At 37.9% G+C, this 17,500-nt stretch overlaps 2 protein-coding genes across 31 annotated transcripts in view; one reads left to right on the top strand and one right to left on the bottom strand.

Annotated features, from left to right (window-relative positions):
• The window catches only part of LOC110468626 (uncharacterized), a 511,599-nt gene extending 495,042 nt beyond the window's left edge, over nt 1-16,557 (top strand). For all 29 annotated transcript variants that reach the window (XM_085585862.1, XM_085585865.1, XM_085585866.1 and 26 more), the window contains 4 exons: nt 1-91; nt 1,982-2,206; nt 4,880-7,679; nt 16,004-16,557. The exon at nt 1-91 is cut by the window's left edge and continues 165 nt beyond it. The gene's annotated coding sequence lies outside the window, so the exon portion shown is untranslated. The remainder of the gene's footprint in view (nt 92-1,981; nt 2,207-4,879; nt 7,680-16,003) is intronic.
• The window catches only part of LMO4 (LIM domain only 4), a 15,530-nt gene continuing 6,766 nt past the window's right edge, over nt 8,737-17,500 (bottom strand). The window contains exons 3-5 of one of the 2 annotated variants that reach the window (XM_021526677.3): nt 14,125-14,221; nt 13,615-13,770; nt 8,737-9,486 (exon numbers count right to left, since the gene is read on the bottom strand). In XM_021526677.3, coding sequence (XP_021382352.1) covers nt 9,478-9,486; nt 13,615-13,770; nt 14,125-14,221 — 262 coding nt within the window. In that variant the 3' untranslated portion in view covers nt 8,737-9,477. Of the gene's footprint in view, nt 9,487-10,525; nt 13,771-14,124; nt 14,222-17,500 lie in introns of those variants that run through there. The other variant, XM_021526668.3, reaches the window with a different exon arrangement.

Below are 17,500 nucleotides of genomic sequence, written 5' to 3'. Positions count from 1 at the left end.
TGCTGCCTTCTAAAATGGATGTTCTTCAGCCTGCATCACTCATCCATAGGACACAGCTCTTTTCATACCATCTTCCCCACACAGGGCTAAGGTTCCTATGGAAATACTGTCTGTCTGTCTGTCTGTCTGTCTGTCTGTCTGTCTGTCTGTCAGTGTTCCTACCTGTGCCTGTGGTGGGTGTTGAGTCTCAGGTGAGCTACAGGCCACTGTATTAAATGCACTCCCATACCAGTGGTGAGCAATCACAGCACACCAGTTTGGACAACCATGTGTTCTCACTGAGCCCTGTTGCACTGTGCAGTAATTAAAAAGTCATGAGTCCTATTTAAATATAGGGCATTCTGTCCTAAACCTTTGAGTGCCTGTGGGTGTGAGCAGGCTCATTCTCCAAGGATGTTCTCTGGTCTGTGTACATGCACCAGCTTCATCAAAAGGATGTAGGAAATGCCAGATCCAGATATATAGATTCCACTTTAAAAAAAAAAAAAAAAAAAGTCAGTCCAGGGATGGCAAAAATTAATAGTAATGAGCTAATTACTATACCAGCTGCCTACAAAGAGGGGTCCTGTAGGCAGACTCCTTCTGCTCATTTGCCTGCTGGTTAAACCACCACTCCAGAAATAATAAAGCAAAACTTTTTTCCCTTTATAAACATCTATCAGCATCACCTTAACATGGCCCACAGCACCAACACTGCCTAGCTTTTAAGTTCTCAGAATGCAGCCAGAATCTCCCCTAGCACATTATAGCACATTTTACTGGTTTGAGCAGGGTAGAACACAGCCATCTCCTCAAATGAATGGCTGGTGAGCTCCAGCAGCCCCTGCATGAGGCTGGGCTCACCATCTGTGTTCCTCCACACGTCCGAAGCCCGCTCACAAGTGCCAGCCCTTTGAAAAGCCAGCCTGTTTTTCTGATTGATTCACTTTTTAATGAACTGGGAATGCCTGTGAACTTAAACCCTGACACCTCCACCTCCCTGCCTTCCTAGCCATCCCTGCAGCAATGTACTGATTATATTTCAAGTTATTATGGGATTAATACAGCTGCCCCCGGTGTCTCTTTCCCCTGAACTCCATCAATAAAAGTTGTGTCCTAGTCTTACTCTGGTTAGTTCAGTTTCTTCCTGAATCTCTCCCTGTAACCTGTGACGTGTCAGCAAGGCTGTCTCGTATCAGCCCTTCAAAGCTGCCAACACTGCTGGTGTTTAAAATCTACTTGTGTCACGGCCTTGCATAAGCTTTGTGTATTTAAGAGGACATCTTGAGCTTTGCTATGCACCACATCAGCTCTCTGAGTGGGTAGCACATACTTAGCAGTATTGAAAATAATGAAATAAGATAATCCACCAAAAAACTTGAATAGATTGTGCCAGTGTCAACTTTCTTTGAATACACAGTAGAGCTATAAAAAAGTACTTTATGCAGGCAAGTTCAGCACAAGAAAAAAAATAAGATGGGGGGAGCAAAAGGCCTGTGCGCAGCAGAGTACAGTTTTTCACTGACAGCATTTCTTTATACAGTACAAGTTTTAGGTTTACTTTTCTTGTTTGTTTATAGGTTGGGGGTTCCCCCACCCCCCCCAGGAATATTATTTTCTAAAAACATCGTTAAAAATGTAATTTACTGGCTTATTCTTTGGAATGTGTACAGCTGTTTACAAAAGAATTGCCACACAAGCTGCCACCTTTGACTGTGTTGAAGCAGGGAGTGATGTACTTGTTTACAGCTGTGCATCAATTTCACAATATATTTAGTTTTGGTACAAGTTACATATAAAATTCTTACTGAGTTTAATGTTGCAGCAAATAACACATACAGTAAGTGAGTAGGATTTATCACTGGCTGTAATGTCGTTGTACATATTTAAAATATATATGGTAAATGATATATACACATGCACATGCAAACAAAATGGAAATATATTTAGTCTAAGAACTGATGAATTGTGCTTGCTTTCATTATTCTCATCTTGTACATAGGAGAACAGAGATCAAGCACATCCATGCAAAGGATGGCTGTTTGGGATCACATCTGTGAAGCAGCACAGTCACCAAGGAGCAGGTTGGAGAAGAAACAGCACTTTTGTACCCATGGCATGAGACAGGGGGGCCCTCAGGAGTCAGGCACCCACTGTGGTTGGTAGGATATAAACAAACCCCATGGAGAACCAAGATGCTCCCACAAAGCATAAAATATCTCTTCAGGTAAAAAAATCTTCCCCCAAGATGTTTTATTCAAGCTTTTTTCTTAAAGAAGGAAGTGGTAATTTTCTCCTTTAAATTCTGTTTTCTTTTTCTCCCCCCTGTTTGGTCTCTCCCATAAACACAGAGGCCAGAAGGCTATGCTTAAATAATTCATCTACAAATTTGCAATATCTTTTTGAACTATAGCAATTAAACGGAAAATAGAAAAATCAGCTCAGCATCCTGTTTGGATGTAATTAAAGGTATAATCTGTTCCATTTGAATACTTCAGTGCTTACCCTTCTTAAAACAACAAATAAGAATAGTAGCTCATTTGCAATATGCTTTTTTTTTCAAGTCAGCTAAAAAGACTAACTGATGAAGCAAGAATAATAATTTTTAAATGTGGCATAAGCACAAAAATACCAACTACACTTTCAAATGATTGCTGCAGATCTCAAGTGCAATGAGAGTTCAGTAACAAGGGGTATAAGCTTTATGGCAAAACATGAAGTCTTCCACTGTTTGGTATCAGCATCATGCTATGGCTGATATAATTACCTATCAAATACATCAGTAGAATGAATATCAGACGATATCCAAAAATATGTAAGTGGGATGCATATCAGCTTAGTCTTTTAGGGGCCGTTTGATCTTAACGTTTTTTTCTAAGAATAAAAGACAAATACTGCATTCGTTGCCCCTTTGTTTTCTACAAGCAACTAAAGGTTTTACAGAACAATAAAGTTAGCCTATTAATGGCTGGCTGGTGAGTTTTAGCTGGATTTTTACCCTCCTACTGGACACTTCTTCACTGCTCAAAGAAATTGAAGTCAGGTGTAAAGTTAATATCTGCCTTGTTCATTTATTCATACTGTAAGCAATCAAGATTTCCCCAAATCACAGGGCAATCTCTTGCCTTTCGAGAATTAATATAGGCCCCGTTCTCTCTAACAAAACAACTGGCATAGGTTCAATGGAAGCAGTGATTATTCTGAGAAGTTATGGTGAACCACAGAAGTTGTTAGCGAGAACCTTGCTCATAAGATCCCCTAAGAGGAAAAGTATATGGATATTTCAAAATGTAATTAACAGCATATTCCAACAATGTGAGAAAGAAACATCATCTGGTTTAGCTGCAGAGGAATCTGACTACACAGGGAGAGCTTTGGCTTGTTCAGCAGCCACCACTAGGAGCAAAGGACATGATGGGCAGCAGAGGGGACCCCTCGCCAGAGCTGGGAAAGGTGGCAGGGCAGCTCTGTCTGTGGGGGTTCCTTTCATGCTGCCCATCTCACTGTGCTTGGCAGCACAGTGCCCTCCTCATGGGCAGCTTCACTGGGGCCAACACCCAACCAGGAAGAACAACCTTTTTCAAAAGTTTCATTTTCTCTCCACTATACTTGCTCAAAAACAATTATTTTGGGGCAGGCATGTCTTAGCCTAACTTTGGCCTTAATGCTGCAGTTTCTAGGACTGTTTTAAGAATATTGTTGAGGGGTTTTGTTTTGATTTTGGTTTTCTAAAGGTAAATACATAGCAGCAAATAAAAGCAATTCTAAAAAGCAAAACATTCTCTTTTTAAAACATTTTGATAATTTAAAAAAAAAAAAGCAATTTTCAAGCTTTAGCATTTGTAGGCTCAGGTGAATAATGTAGCAGAGAACTGATTTAAGAAGATAAAATGATCACAAAAGTGTAAGAGCAATATTACACACAGAAACAAAATAGCAAAATTGTCTACAAGGTCTCCAGTATGACAGTGAATATGAAAGAACTTTTCATCTTACATTTGCTGAAAGTTAGCACCTATTAAAATTTTCTGCCTTTCCTGGGGTGCATGCTCTGCTGTTTGAAAGCCGAGGCCCTCTTCAGGACCTCAGGGGCCTGAGCCCCCTCAGAGCCTTCCTCAATACTGCCCTTCTTCAGGAGCCTGCAGTGGACAAGCTACAGGTGAGTGGGGTAAAGACAGCCTCTGCTGAGCCACCCCCAACTACCCCCTTATGTCCTATTGCCTCCCCCTCTGAACCATGCAGCCTCCTGCACACATTTCTGTGAGCCTAATGCTAGAACTACTGTGAAAAGAAACACAACAACAGAACTCATTAAAAAATACCCACAGAGGAAGGAAAAAAAAAAAAAATCCTCAACACAGTAGCGTCTGTCTGCAGTAAACAGGGCTCTTTTCAGGCCTTGGGCTCAGACATAAGACCACTCTACCAGGGTGAATGAATTACTGTCAGCTGGGCCATTCTCACTTAGGCTTAAACACAGGCATTTTAGCTGCCATTTGCCAGGAGCCAAGAGCTGCTCAGGTGGCATTTGTTATCCATGTGCCACATGACCAGCAAACCTGCAGCAGTGTCCCCAGCAGCAATCACCCACCCCATGGGACACACTGCAGGACCCCAGCCTTCACCCCCACAAGGAACACCTCTCAGAGACAAGAACTGGTGCCTAAATGAAGCAATGCTTATCTCATGCATGCCACAGGTGTGATGTCATCCCCTCTGGCACAGGAACCAGGATGTCTACAGCCTCCACTATACAAAAATGCAGGAACTAAAGTTAACGTGTCGCAGATTTTGTTATAATATGGTGATAATTAAAAAACAAAATTACCACTACAAAGTGAATTCCTCTCTGAGTTCTTACAAGCAAGTTTTTAATTTGCACCAAAAATTTACATTTCAGATTTCAAGTCAACCAGGAATGGTACAAGCTTGGTCAGGGACTCCAGGCTGGTGAGTTCTGCAGGGCCTAGGGGCAGGAGCACTGTGGTTTCCCCAGAATATCACAAACATATAGTTGCCAGCAAACCCCAGGTGTACACAGGTAAGCCCATCAGATTGCTTTAATCTTTCATCCCTTGTATGAGTGTGAAAATAATCACTGTGTCAGATAAACTTCTGCTTTTTATTAAAAAAAAAAAACCAAACAAAACAAACCAAACCTGTAAGGTAATTGATTGCTTTCTTCTAGTCTTTTATTAGTTATGATTAAGGAGCTATAGTAGTCCTGTTTACACAGCTCTAACAAGTCAGGACCTGCAGAACGCTATTGGCTCGGGGCCCACAACTTGCTGTCCATTCTCAACAGAATCAATCTGGAGCTGAAAACATCCCCGTAGGAAGTGTACACATCTCTGCTTCTACAGGAACAGAAACAGCAATAACTTCAGGTCCTGTAAGCTGCAAGTTCAACTTACAGAGATGAGCCCTGACTTGTCATCGCTCTCAGCATGTTGGTGATGAGATCAGAGCCCTTCACCAAGGACTCATACTTCCAGCTTGACAAGGGACAGAGGTGGGCATGTTACACCTCATGGTTACTCACCTCTCCAACTGCAGCAAGGAATCGAGAGCTCCTCTGTTTAACATGCAGTCACAGCACTGCCAATCTAAAATGGCTGATCAGTAATACTTTAATTGCAGTTTCATAGAAACAAATTGCTATTTAATTGCAATAAGCTTGTCTGTGGTTTAGGTGGACTGACAATAGGCATACACCTGGTAGTAACAGCAACAAGCAGCAAGGAGGGTTATCTGGTACTGCATGTCCAGGAGTCTCAGGCAGTGCCATCAAACCCAGAACACAATTTCACACTAATTAAATGTAATACCTGAAAAAAAAGTATATACATAAATTTCCTAATCTCAATTTGGTTTTTTATTGTAATAGAGCTGTTCAGAATAGATACTTGCAAAAAGCTGCACACTTCACATACAACTACCAGCAAAATACTTTGAGAAAAGATTTAAATTGAAATGATCTTTTGAAATCACAGAATCAGGTTGGAAAAGACCTCCAAGATCATAGAGTTAAACTGAACACCATCATGTCAACCAGACTGTGGCACTCAGTGCCATGTCCAGTCTTTCCTTAAATACCTCCAGAATCAGTGACTCCACTGCCTTGATAGCAAGGCACACTCTGCTACTGTGTGAGTTTTGGGGTTTTTTAGTATTTACCCTAATGTTAGGTGATGCAAATTTTATTGGTGTTAACTAACAGGGAAAAAGGGAGACAAACTCAGTGTGGTTAATATTCTGAAGATGTGACTTAATTTCATAGGCTTCATTTTGTTAAGACATTCTCATTTTATATTTCATAAGATACTGCATAACCTGTTAAAATATTTAAAGATAAATCATGTAGGACTGAAAAGACAGTATCTTGTTGCAAACAAAATTTGGTTTGGAAAGGCTTAATGTCCCACTGCCTGCCAGGATGCGTAAATCTCATAACTAGACAGCTGGATAGGTAAAAACATTAAACCCATTTAGAGGGCAATCTTTTTACAAAATTGTTTCATTAATAAGAGTGACAATTTATATGATTGAGATGTTTAGATGCAGTATAGACAGAACATTTTATCCAGGTTCATGAGGATGATTTCAGATTAGTAATATTTCCTTTGATTGTTTTTTTAACAGCATTCATTTTTGAAAGCGAAGCTCTTACTGAATGATTATTTGACTTTTCAGCAGCACTAAATGCAGAAGTTGTATTTCAGCCTCAGTTCAGCAAATACATGTGATAAATGGTGAACAAGTATGTGTTTTTCTTTACAGAGCTCCTTAAAAAAAAAGTGATTTTTCACATAAGGACAAAACTAAGTGTTTCCAGTAGCCTTCTGCCCACACCTACCATCCCCATTACAGCCTGTTTCATTGTGTGAAATGCCTCTGGTTTCAAGAAAGTGTTTTACCTAAAGCAAGAATACTACTTAAATATGTTCTATTGTATATTCATAGCTCCATTAGTCCTCCTGCAATTTAGCACATCAAAGCAAAGGCTTCATCACTTGCATGTGGATTATGCTAACATGAGTGACATTTGTAATCTTATAGGTCTGCAACTTAAGAAATGCTTTTAAAGCAAGCTATTAAATAGGTAGCTGTGCTTTACAAATGAGTCATATAATAGTTTATTTAAAGCTGTTAATGAACTTCAACCTCTACATGACTAAATGCTATACTACATTTCTTACTAGAAGTTATTAGCCATCTTCTTAGCACTTCTAGGTTATATTGGACAACCAAAAATCTGTACATGTTAAATTTAAACACTGTACCTTGAGTGCTTATACTGAAAGAATATAAAAAGATGTCTACAGTCTCGCTAATACTTGAATTCTATATTCATATGACTTCAAGTGTCTTTTCAAAGATACTGAAGCAGCACAATTTGTAGGACTCTGAAGACTAATGCCCGATCAAAAAGCTTAGAAACTTATTTAAAATACCCACAAAGTGCATTTAATTAAAAGTGATACATAGTGTCAGCCATTTATATTGTGCTTTATATGTTACGCAAGTAGATTTTTGTCTTTATTGTCTGATACTGTATGTTGCTATGTTTTCTTTTCTCTGAAACTGGGCTTCCTCAAGCACTGGCATGGTAAAAGAAAAAATTCAGCAGCCCTCCAATATACTAGACATCATGAAGTAGAATCTGAAACAAAAGTATCTGCTGTTGGATGTTTAGACAGGTAAGTCTATAAATCAGCTTTTTGTGTTACTGGCATCACAACAAAAATAAGTCAAGCTCACTCTGTGACCAAGCAACTGAACAGTGAACAGCTCCCAAAAAACAGAATTAAATAAAATAATGGTGTGTTATGAATGTATTAGCTTCCTATAACAGTAGATTATTTCTTAATACTGATTTGCTTTGGCAAAGGCAATCAGCAAGGAATCAGCAAAGGCAGATTCGTTGCTTGCAGGTTCCTGACTGAGGGCATACATGGACAGCCACGTTACTATTGTTGCTAAAAACATGTAATTTTTTTCTCAAAAGTGTTCTGCACAGATCTACCACTGATGGGAAGCTGATGGGAAAAATATGCAAAATGAAGCTGTTCCCTTTGTAAGCTTAGAAGTGGCTCTGTTGCTTTGTGGAGAGGCGTTTTTTGTTTGTTTGCTTTCAGAAAACAGATCATATTTTGAGATCAGCTAGTTCTCAGAAACAGCCTAGAAAACAGGTTTTTCTTTCCTTAAGATTATCAGTGTTGAAAAGTTAAAGTCTCTCACCCCAGCAAACACAACTTTATGTTGTTCAGGTCAGAATAGCTATTGTATTCCTTTTCATGAATACTCAATTCTAGTGCTCAGCATGAGGTACAGACCTTTCATTGGCTTTTATTTTTTTTGACCTCTTATGGTATATTCATACCCTCTTATGTTTGCATGCTCAGAGACACAGGCACATCCTTAAAAACAGAAGGAACTGGAAAGAAAGAGACCACAGTACCTCTGTGTGTGCTGTAATTCACTGCAATGGGAATTATCATGTACTTGTTATTACCAGAATTAAGACTCTCCATGAAAAAAAAAAATTTTTGAAGTAGTACTTGTTATCCTTGCCACAAGTAACATGGTCAAGAAATTTAGCCTAGTCTTTCTTGGCATAAGACAAAAGAAAAAATCCAAACCAAAAATCTACTTTTAAAGGTAATTGACAATTAAGGTAACGACTATGTAAGATGAAGTTGCAGAATGTTTTGAATGTAATTTTTTTAAAAAAAGCAAAGTTTCTAAAACCCATACTCTGTTTTGTTTTACTTTTTATTATTTAAATACACCATACTAGAGCAAATGTCTCTGAAAATATCACAAATAAAAGATTTTTCTTCATTCAGCAAATTAGAAGTAGGTGAAAATTTCTACACAGTAGCTGCTATGAGCCTGATTTTTTTTTTCTTTTTTTTTGCCATGGGAAGTAGCAACATTAGGACAAAAACACTTACATGCATACATACATTGTATTTTACAGAGATACAATAAAAGTGTTTGTGATAGAGTATCACAAAAGCCACATCTTTATCTCATGTTCAGTTTGATTGAAACACATTTCCTTACAACACTTAAATATACAAAGAGCAAATAGAATGTTGTTAAGGTAAAACACAGGGTACAAACTGGCCAGTGCCCTGCTAATTGTTAATGAGGGTAGAAAGCAGATTTCAATGCTTCTTTTAATTAGCTTCATTAGTCATCTTCCCCACCCACCCCCTCCCCCCCCCCCCAAGATGTCCTCCGGTGGATCTTTTTTCATTTTCTCTACAGTCTCCCATTAGCCCAGGTTCATGGAGTCCTTAATGTTCATATTCAGTCATTTTAATACACCAATAAATGTGGGAAGGGCAATCAAGAATAAAGAAGGTGCAATGGTATGGAGCTGGCATTGATGCTAGCTACAAAGGTGACTTGTCTACTTGGAGACATGGGATCCATCTATGATGAACAAAATTTGAGATGAAGGCACGCATTCTGCATTACTCTGACCTTTTAGCAGACCTGTAAGAAATAAAAATGGGTATCTTAGCTAAATTTGAGATAGGAAACTACAACATGACTGCTTTTGTTTTTCCCTATTCACTAATCTCTTTTTTATTAGACTACTTTCTAACTGTGACTTAAGGCTTTCTACACTGTCCATTCATACTGCTAACGTTTCAACTTTAAATAGCAGAAAGCAAACATTTTCCACAGTTTCACTACTAAAGAAAGCAGACATGAAAAAAAGACTACAACAAGAAATGCGTACTTTCTGGTAACAAATCATACAGTGAATAAGGTGCATTTTCTGGGCCTGTTTGAAAGGGAAGAACCATTATGCCATGCCTTTGAAGAAGCGAGTAATATGATCTTGTAATTGGAAGAAACAGTCTGTAAAGCAAATATGAAGTACAGCCAATATCCTCCCAAGGCAACTTTGGTTAATATGCTGCATTGCACAAGAGCTAAATATAGATATTTCAGGATTCCCCCCCTCTCCCATTTAAATTCCTGATCTGGTTAGTTAATGTAACATAAACATTTTAATATATGAAGTCAAACATGCTTTCATATGGGTGTTAATGAATTATCATAATTAAAAGTGTCTAACAATAAAAATCTAAACTTTCATGGATTATATAGAAATGCTCATCCATAGTCTTCAAATGCAATCTGTTTGCAATTACCAAAATGAAATAATATATATTAGATATTTATGGCTTTTAAATGACATTTTGTGCTTCCCAGGAAGTTCTTTTCTCACCCTTTCTCTAAGTTACTAAAAGCCTGAGGTCTATTAGTAACTGCAACCCCCCACTTTCAAGCTAATTAAAGTAGTAGAAGCTTGGAGGTTTAATTCCCCAGAGCCGAAGCTCAGTGTGAGAAAGGTAATTTGTCTGTCCAGAACAAAGATTAGGGAGCAGCCAGCAAGCATATTTAATAAATGAGCATCAAATATCTTCTACTATGGACACAGACAACACCAATTATGTAACTACAAGGGAATTGTTGAGTGATATGTAAACTAGAAGATTTTTAAGATCTTCTCTAAGAGATGTAATGTAACTCGTACTTTATTTAAAAGTATAGAAGGTGAAGACAAACATTTGTTACAAACACTGCCAACCAGTGGAAAACGTACACTTTCAGTAGGTGGTAATGCTGTTGCAAACAAGAAATACTACAGGAATTCTACCAGTACAAAAAAAGCAGAGAGAATTCTTGACAATACAGCCCCTTCAAATGAAATAGCACACAGGACATCACAAACTAAGTTTGCACTCGGCAGGCAAGCAGTACCGAGTTTAAAGAAAACAGGGTTTTTTAAACTACAGGGCAAGTGATGGGAAGTTATAATTTACATGTGTGAATTGCCTCAGGGAGGCAAAAGGCAGGAATGGCAAACATCCCTGCCTTTGTCTCCTTAAAAAAAACCTCAAGTTTTTAAACCAAATTAGGCCATGCAACCTTTCCTGCCTGCGCTGGTCACCTGTAAACTGCAGTAAAACAAGAGTTAAGTTCATCACTGTCACCTTCATATGCGTAACAAAATGTGCTTTAATGCTGGGAGTGTCTCAATCTCTTTGGTTAAATAAAAAAAAAAAAAAAACCAAACCTGTGGATATTCTACTATCTCTGTAATCTCTAATGATAGAATAACATGGAAAATGATTGATCTGTAATGTTTAATAAAAAGTATCTGTTACAGCCAACTGTGTTACAGTGGAAGAATATTTTAAATCAGCGGCCCTAAAGCATGCAGCTTCTGGGAAAACATCTCTGATGTTAAAATCTTTACACTGTTAAAAAAGCAAAATATAAAACTATTAAAAAAATATAAAATATAAAAAATATATGAAAATATATTATAAAATATAACTCTCTTAGCAACTGCCCCTGTAGCTTCCACTGTTCCAGAAACATGACAAATACATGAATTATCAGCTTATCTCTTTAACTGTTTGTTATCGTGCTCTGCAATTCCCTTAGAACAATTTCTAGAGATATAGTATTATAAAGAAAAAAACCTCTCAAACTTGTGTTCCCTCAACTTCTCCCCAAGAGCTGCTCATGTGCCTCAGCCCTGGCTGCAGCAATGCCACCACCAGTCAGTGACAGGAGCTAACAACAACTGCTCTCACCACTCTTGCATTTAGCTCCCACCAGGTACCTACAGTCACGAGCTCTGCAAGCCCAGTCCCCGTTTTACTTCTCTTTTCCATGTTCTATGCTCTTCATCATGTCTGCTGCTTTTATCGCAACTAAAAAATTTTATGTTTTGCTAAGGCAGAGAAAGAAACTGATAAAACTAAATGACAATTTAGACACCTATTTGAAGTTACATTAAACTTTACATTCATAGAAGACAAGTGGATAAACCACTCTCAGAACGGTAAACCTTTTACTGCAGTGTATAAAGATGAATGGTTTTACCTATATTTTGAAACGGGATACCTATAAATATTCATTTAACTGAATCACTGCTAGCTAGTCTATATTACAGATTTGTTTCATTAAAATTCACAACAGTATAAATCTATGAATCTTTAACTGTATTTGTACTTCCTTGAGAAGAGGCTGCACATTCTCTTCCAATCTTAATTATCTTTGTTCTGCCTAACTATGTAGCATTTTTGTACTCAATTCTCTCATCACCTCAATTGACAAATTAAGTAAATAAAAAAGGTCCATGCTTTATTTTGATGTAATTACAGTCACTGTATAAGACTTGAAAGAATACTTAAAATTAATCAGTAAATTTATGCACAGAAAAAAAAAAGCAAACACAGATATTGAAATGTAGCAATACAACCAGAAGAAAAAAAAAAGTAAAATAAAGAACAGTTTCTATTTTCTCAGACATAGTTCTCCACTGACTAAAAGCACTACAAAATACACTGCACACTACAGAATAGATCAGCCTAGCATTTGTCCCAGATTTTATTTTAATCTTCCGAATTCCTACTTGCAGATAGATGTTATTTTTTGTGATCCTTACAGACATTAATGAAGTTCCTATTGTAAATCTATAAAGAATTACCAACTGAAGTGTGCACTTTTTGTTTCATTGCAATAACTCAGTGCTGTGTGATTGCCTGGGTTAATGATGAAAAAGTCAAATATACTATCAGAGCTGATGGAAAAATCTATCACCAATCTGAAATTAAAATTCATCTGTGGTCAATAAGATTTAATATCCATGCAAGTGGCGCTGTAAAGAGTAAATGAATCAATGTCATCAATACATAATCAGTATGAAATATGATGTGAATAAAATTATGTGCAAGAGTCATACATCCACTCTTTTCTGGACCAGGGTGGAATGAACAGTCTCTTAACTCAAGGTTGACAGTAATTGTTACAAATTAGGCACAGCAGTTATCAAAATGCACTCACTTGCATAGCTTTAGGACTGATTAAGAAGATTAAAATACATCTAAAACTATCTAGTTTCAGAGTTACAAGACAACTGTTGATCCGAAATTTTTTCTTTTTCTTCACTCTATGATCTGTACAATCATTATTTACTCATTTAGCTAGAAACCAAAACTATCAACCACAGAGCTACACAATCTCTAGTTGAGAGAGAAGTTAGTGTCACAGAACAGTACGTAAACAGCACTTTGGTTTTAAAATCTGAGTTATGACACACAAAGCAGGCCAGAAAATACTTCTGAAAGAGTACCCCAGCATGCTTCCTCAACTAAAATCTTAATATATAAATAAAATACATTTAGTCCAGGAACTTTCTCTTCACAAAGCATTTATTTCCATATTAAAGGACCTAGTTTTCCTCCCTCGGGAACCTGCTCTCTTGTAGCCCTTAATTTCAATATTATAAAATAAAATACTTCTCTTTCTTAGAAGTTTGTATTAATGCATGCTCTCCATTTTGCTTTGTACATAAGGAGTTCAACACCTGTATAGATGCACGTGCCCAAACCAAAATAAACTGACTCACCCTCTATGTCATATTTAAAAGGTTACTATTTTCTCCCCAAACCCTGTGCCTAAATAACTTAAGGTAAGTTCAGCTACTTAAATAAGGTCTCTTTGCAGGGGCAGGGAATGTCCACTATTAGAATGAAAAGAAATTGATCTTCATTTAGCTCTAAGAAAGCTTATTAGTAATTGTGGAGTATTCACCTTCTGGTCTGGCAGTAGTGGATTACTCTGAAGTGAATTCAAATGGCCATTGATGAGAGCTGTAGGTCTATCATGTTCACAAAATAAACTGCCATTGATGTAGTGAAACCGATCTCCGGGGACCAGGCGATTCCGGCAGGTAGAGCATGTAAAACACTGGGAAAGGAAAGAGACAGCAATGAAACTATAGCACAAATTAAGTATGCTGCAGGTTTGAAAATTACACTTCAGAGACTGCAAGTGCAGCTGAGATATGGAGCTGCTTGGTTTCTAGTATCTCCAAATATGGCATTAGTCTTACCTGTTGGGACTATGCAGTACATAACTCAAGCAGAGTTTTACCGATTACGAGGGAACAAAGCTACGCACTAAGCAAAGCTTTATAATAGATACTCCTTCTTCTAGTTATTATTTTGCATTTCATTCATAAGCAGATGCAGTTTTACACTAAAGAGGCATGGCAATACTAATCAGCTGCTAAAAATGAAAGTACACAGAAAAACCCCTCACCTTAAGATGATAGACATTGCCCTGTGCCCTCATGACCAGCTCACTAGCAGGAATGGACTGTCCACAGGCACTGCAAGCACCACTATTTCCAAATAACCTGAAACAGAGGTGATGATCATGAATAATTTAATACACAAGAAGGCTCTAGGCATTTTTGCACATCACTGCCACGGTTTATTACACAACTATTTTAGACTTCTGACCCCTCCATCTTCCAACTTGTTTAGGTTTCATAATACGAAAAAGTTTATTTTTGTGTAACAACTGGTAGCTTCACCTTACCTTGGATGTGGTTACACAGGATTTAATCAGAAATATTGACTTACACCTCTAGAAACACAAACAATTCTGTACTACACACATTTTATCAGATTACTGGGTTCATCATAAAAAAAAAAGATACAATTCATGACTGGAGTTTAAATGCATTGTGTCCTTGAAATTATATGAAGAACTCTTTTGTACTTTAATCATATCTTGAGATATGAGTCATCAAAAGGGTTAAGAGGATTTGATTGTATATCTAAGAAGACATCATGCTCAGTGTATTGAAACTCCAGTAAACCTCCATCAGTGCAGAGTTTCCATTAGAAACTCTCTGCTATCCAGGTTGATATATAATGTGTATGGGTTAACCTTTTCAATCATGGTGTCAACACTTTAGATTTGCCTCTGCTCATCTCTTTCATCCTAACCTTCTCTCTCTCTTGATAATGAAATGCTTGCTCCAACTTCCCTCTATCTGCTCCTGAGTCCACAATTTAGATTACTTCATCTCTGCTAGCAACAAACTGAATGAAATTTCGATTTGAGCAGAAAGTAATTTACCGGGATCTGGACCCATTTGTCATCATATCTCTCTGGGTGTTTGCTGTATCACTGCAGTTTTCCTATGCAATCAAATGAGACCACAACATCTGCCATTGGGGGGGGGGCACACGCAGTGGGGGGAGGGGGGAATAGGCAGAAGAGTGGTGAAGAAAAATATATACATAATTCTTCAAATCCATTTAAAGGCACAATGCATCGATTCAAAATATAATACAGTAATGATTATTGAGTTCTACTTTTACAGGCTGCCTTAGCTAGAATTAGAAAAACCTTTATTTGCTTTTGCACGAGTCTCTAATAGACACAAATATTTATAAAGACTACCACAATTCATTTTGCAGTAAAAAAGGAAATTGAACTAGCTGGCAGGGTCACAGACCCACTTTTCTGTACGATGTAAAACACAGCAATAGGATTTACAAATTAGCGTATTGGTGTCATAATAAATATTAATATTTGCATCTCCTTCCTGTCCAAATAAAGTCATAAAATTCTGTTCATGTCAACCTAGGACACACATTACAACAGAATACCCGTAATCTGAATGATTGCAGTGTGCCTCTGTATAAAAATAATTGCTTTGAATTTTCAGAATCTGAGCTCGCAGAGGAGGCTTGTCATGTTCAAACTACTAATTTGCTGTCGCCACTTTATTGAAAATAGCCTGTAAGTTGTTATTAAATGTATCGACTGAACGACAGAGAGAGTAGTAAAACTGCCCCTTAAGATGGCTTTTAATAGGAAGCTGAGAAACAAATTTTGCAGCAGCATCGATTTGAAGAGTTCAATCAAAACTCCATTTCAAAACTAATTAGTCTGAGATCCACGACACATTGACACGTTCTTGCAGAATCACAGCGGTTACAAAGGGAAAGCTGAACTAATACATCGTCAAGACCTCCCCGCCAAAGGGACTAAACTGTCTGCAAACTAAAGGTCCATTATTAGGGCATCTTCCAAACCAGGACCAGTTCAGAATAGGTACATGATATACCGAGGTTACTTCAAAGCATTGCAATATGCACTTTTCTTCCTTCATCATTACTAGGAATGATGTTGGCACAAGAGATGGTGCACGGGAAGGACGGTGAGAGGAGGCAGAAAGGCACTGCTACACTTCTAGAGCAACGATCCAACAATCCAGAGTAAGAAGATGGCAGCAAGGGCATTGCTGCTTAGAAGGGTAAAGATGGACAGATTACATCAGTTGTCCAGGAGAATCTGAACGTGATGAGCTGTCTCTCACAAGCCCCCTCTGCCCCCTGTACAACTGCACCACCCAACTAAAAACACAGCTTTCAGAATGCTGATCTCATTGCACTACTTGTCTTCATTACGCATTCGTTATACTATTCTCTCTGAACTAGAGTGGTCCCACACCTTGAATGTCTGTGAATTCTAATAATTGGAGTCAAACTAATCCCGAGGCTTTCCACACATCTTAAGTTTTCCCCAGGCGTGCTCCCAGAACAACTCTACTTTGGAAAGCCACTTCAACTGAATCTTCTGTTAAAATTCCTAAAAATTACTTACAAACTCAGAATGCCTTTCTGCTGCTTATTATTATTTACCAACAAAATTAAACTTATTTTTCCATCTCTACTGTTATGAATGGTTTTGTTCTGTAATGCCATTAATAGGAAGAAGTTTTATCTTTAAAAAAAAAAATGTTATTTCTCCTTACCAGCAAAGGAAGTCTTCCACATTAACTATTCTTTACTGAAAAAGTTGTTTTGCATGGTTTCTGGGAAGCTGGAGAGCTAATTATCTAACCAGGGGGACTGTCCAGGACAGTATTTGATTTAAAAGGCTTGAGGCTTTAGGTGCTCAATTAAGTAGCTATCGGTCTCAGACTGGACTTTAATGGGCTCTTTTCTCTTTAACTGCAGCAATGGGTAGAGATACCCCAGGTCAGGCTAATTAAAGCCAGGGGACTCTTTAATTGTGATGACAGAATTGGTTTCAGTTTCCTCTTTGGGTCCTCAGTCCAAGAAGGTCATTAATATTTCAACATTTGGGCAATGCAATCAATCACAAACATCAAGAGGTTCCCTTTACGGACGAGGCAGCTCTTCTACACTTAGCAGCATTTTACTGAGCCACCTTAAATTAACTACTGTGTGGTTCCAACGCAGCATTCCACACACCCCCAAATGCTACTAGTTTGTTTTTTTTTTTTTTTTGCCGATGGGGTTTTTTTCAGAACTTTCTGTAGGAGAGTGGGAATGAAAGGAGCAAGCAATCTTCTCAACCCAGTTTCCCCATCTTGCTGCTCAAAATTCAGAATCAGCAGAAACACATCTCTAGCAACTTGTACTAACAAAGTAAGGTTCCACTGCTTTCAAAATCGTGGAGATAGATTTAAGCACTCTGATTCTTGCATGACATGGTGTACATTTGTGTCCACATACATATATCCAAGCCGTAGCAAAGAGAAATGCACATCCAGACCTACTGATCCAGAAAGAATCAGTGTTTTTGTACATTCCCCACACTTAATCTAAATTCTGCACCAGCTATATTAAATGTAACAAAGAAAGGAAAC

Source organism: Lonchura striata, chromosome 8 (genome assembly GCF_050655825.1).
Source record: "Lonchura striata isolate lonStrDom1 chromosome 8, ASM5065582v1, whole genome shotgun sequence".
In the NCBI taxonomy this organism is placed as follows: domain Eukaryota; kingdom Metazoa; phylum Chordata; class Aves; order Passeriformes; family Estrildidae; genus Lonchura; species Lonchura striata.
The sequence above is the reverse complement of the archived record's forward strand: the minus strand, read 5'-3'. Positions and strand labels throughout refer to the sequence as shown.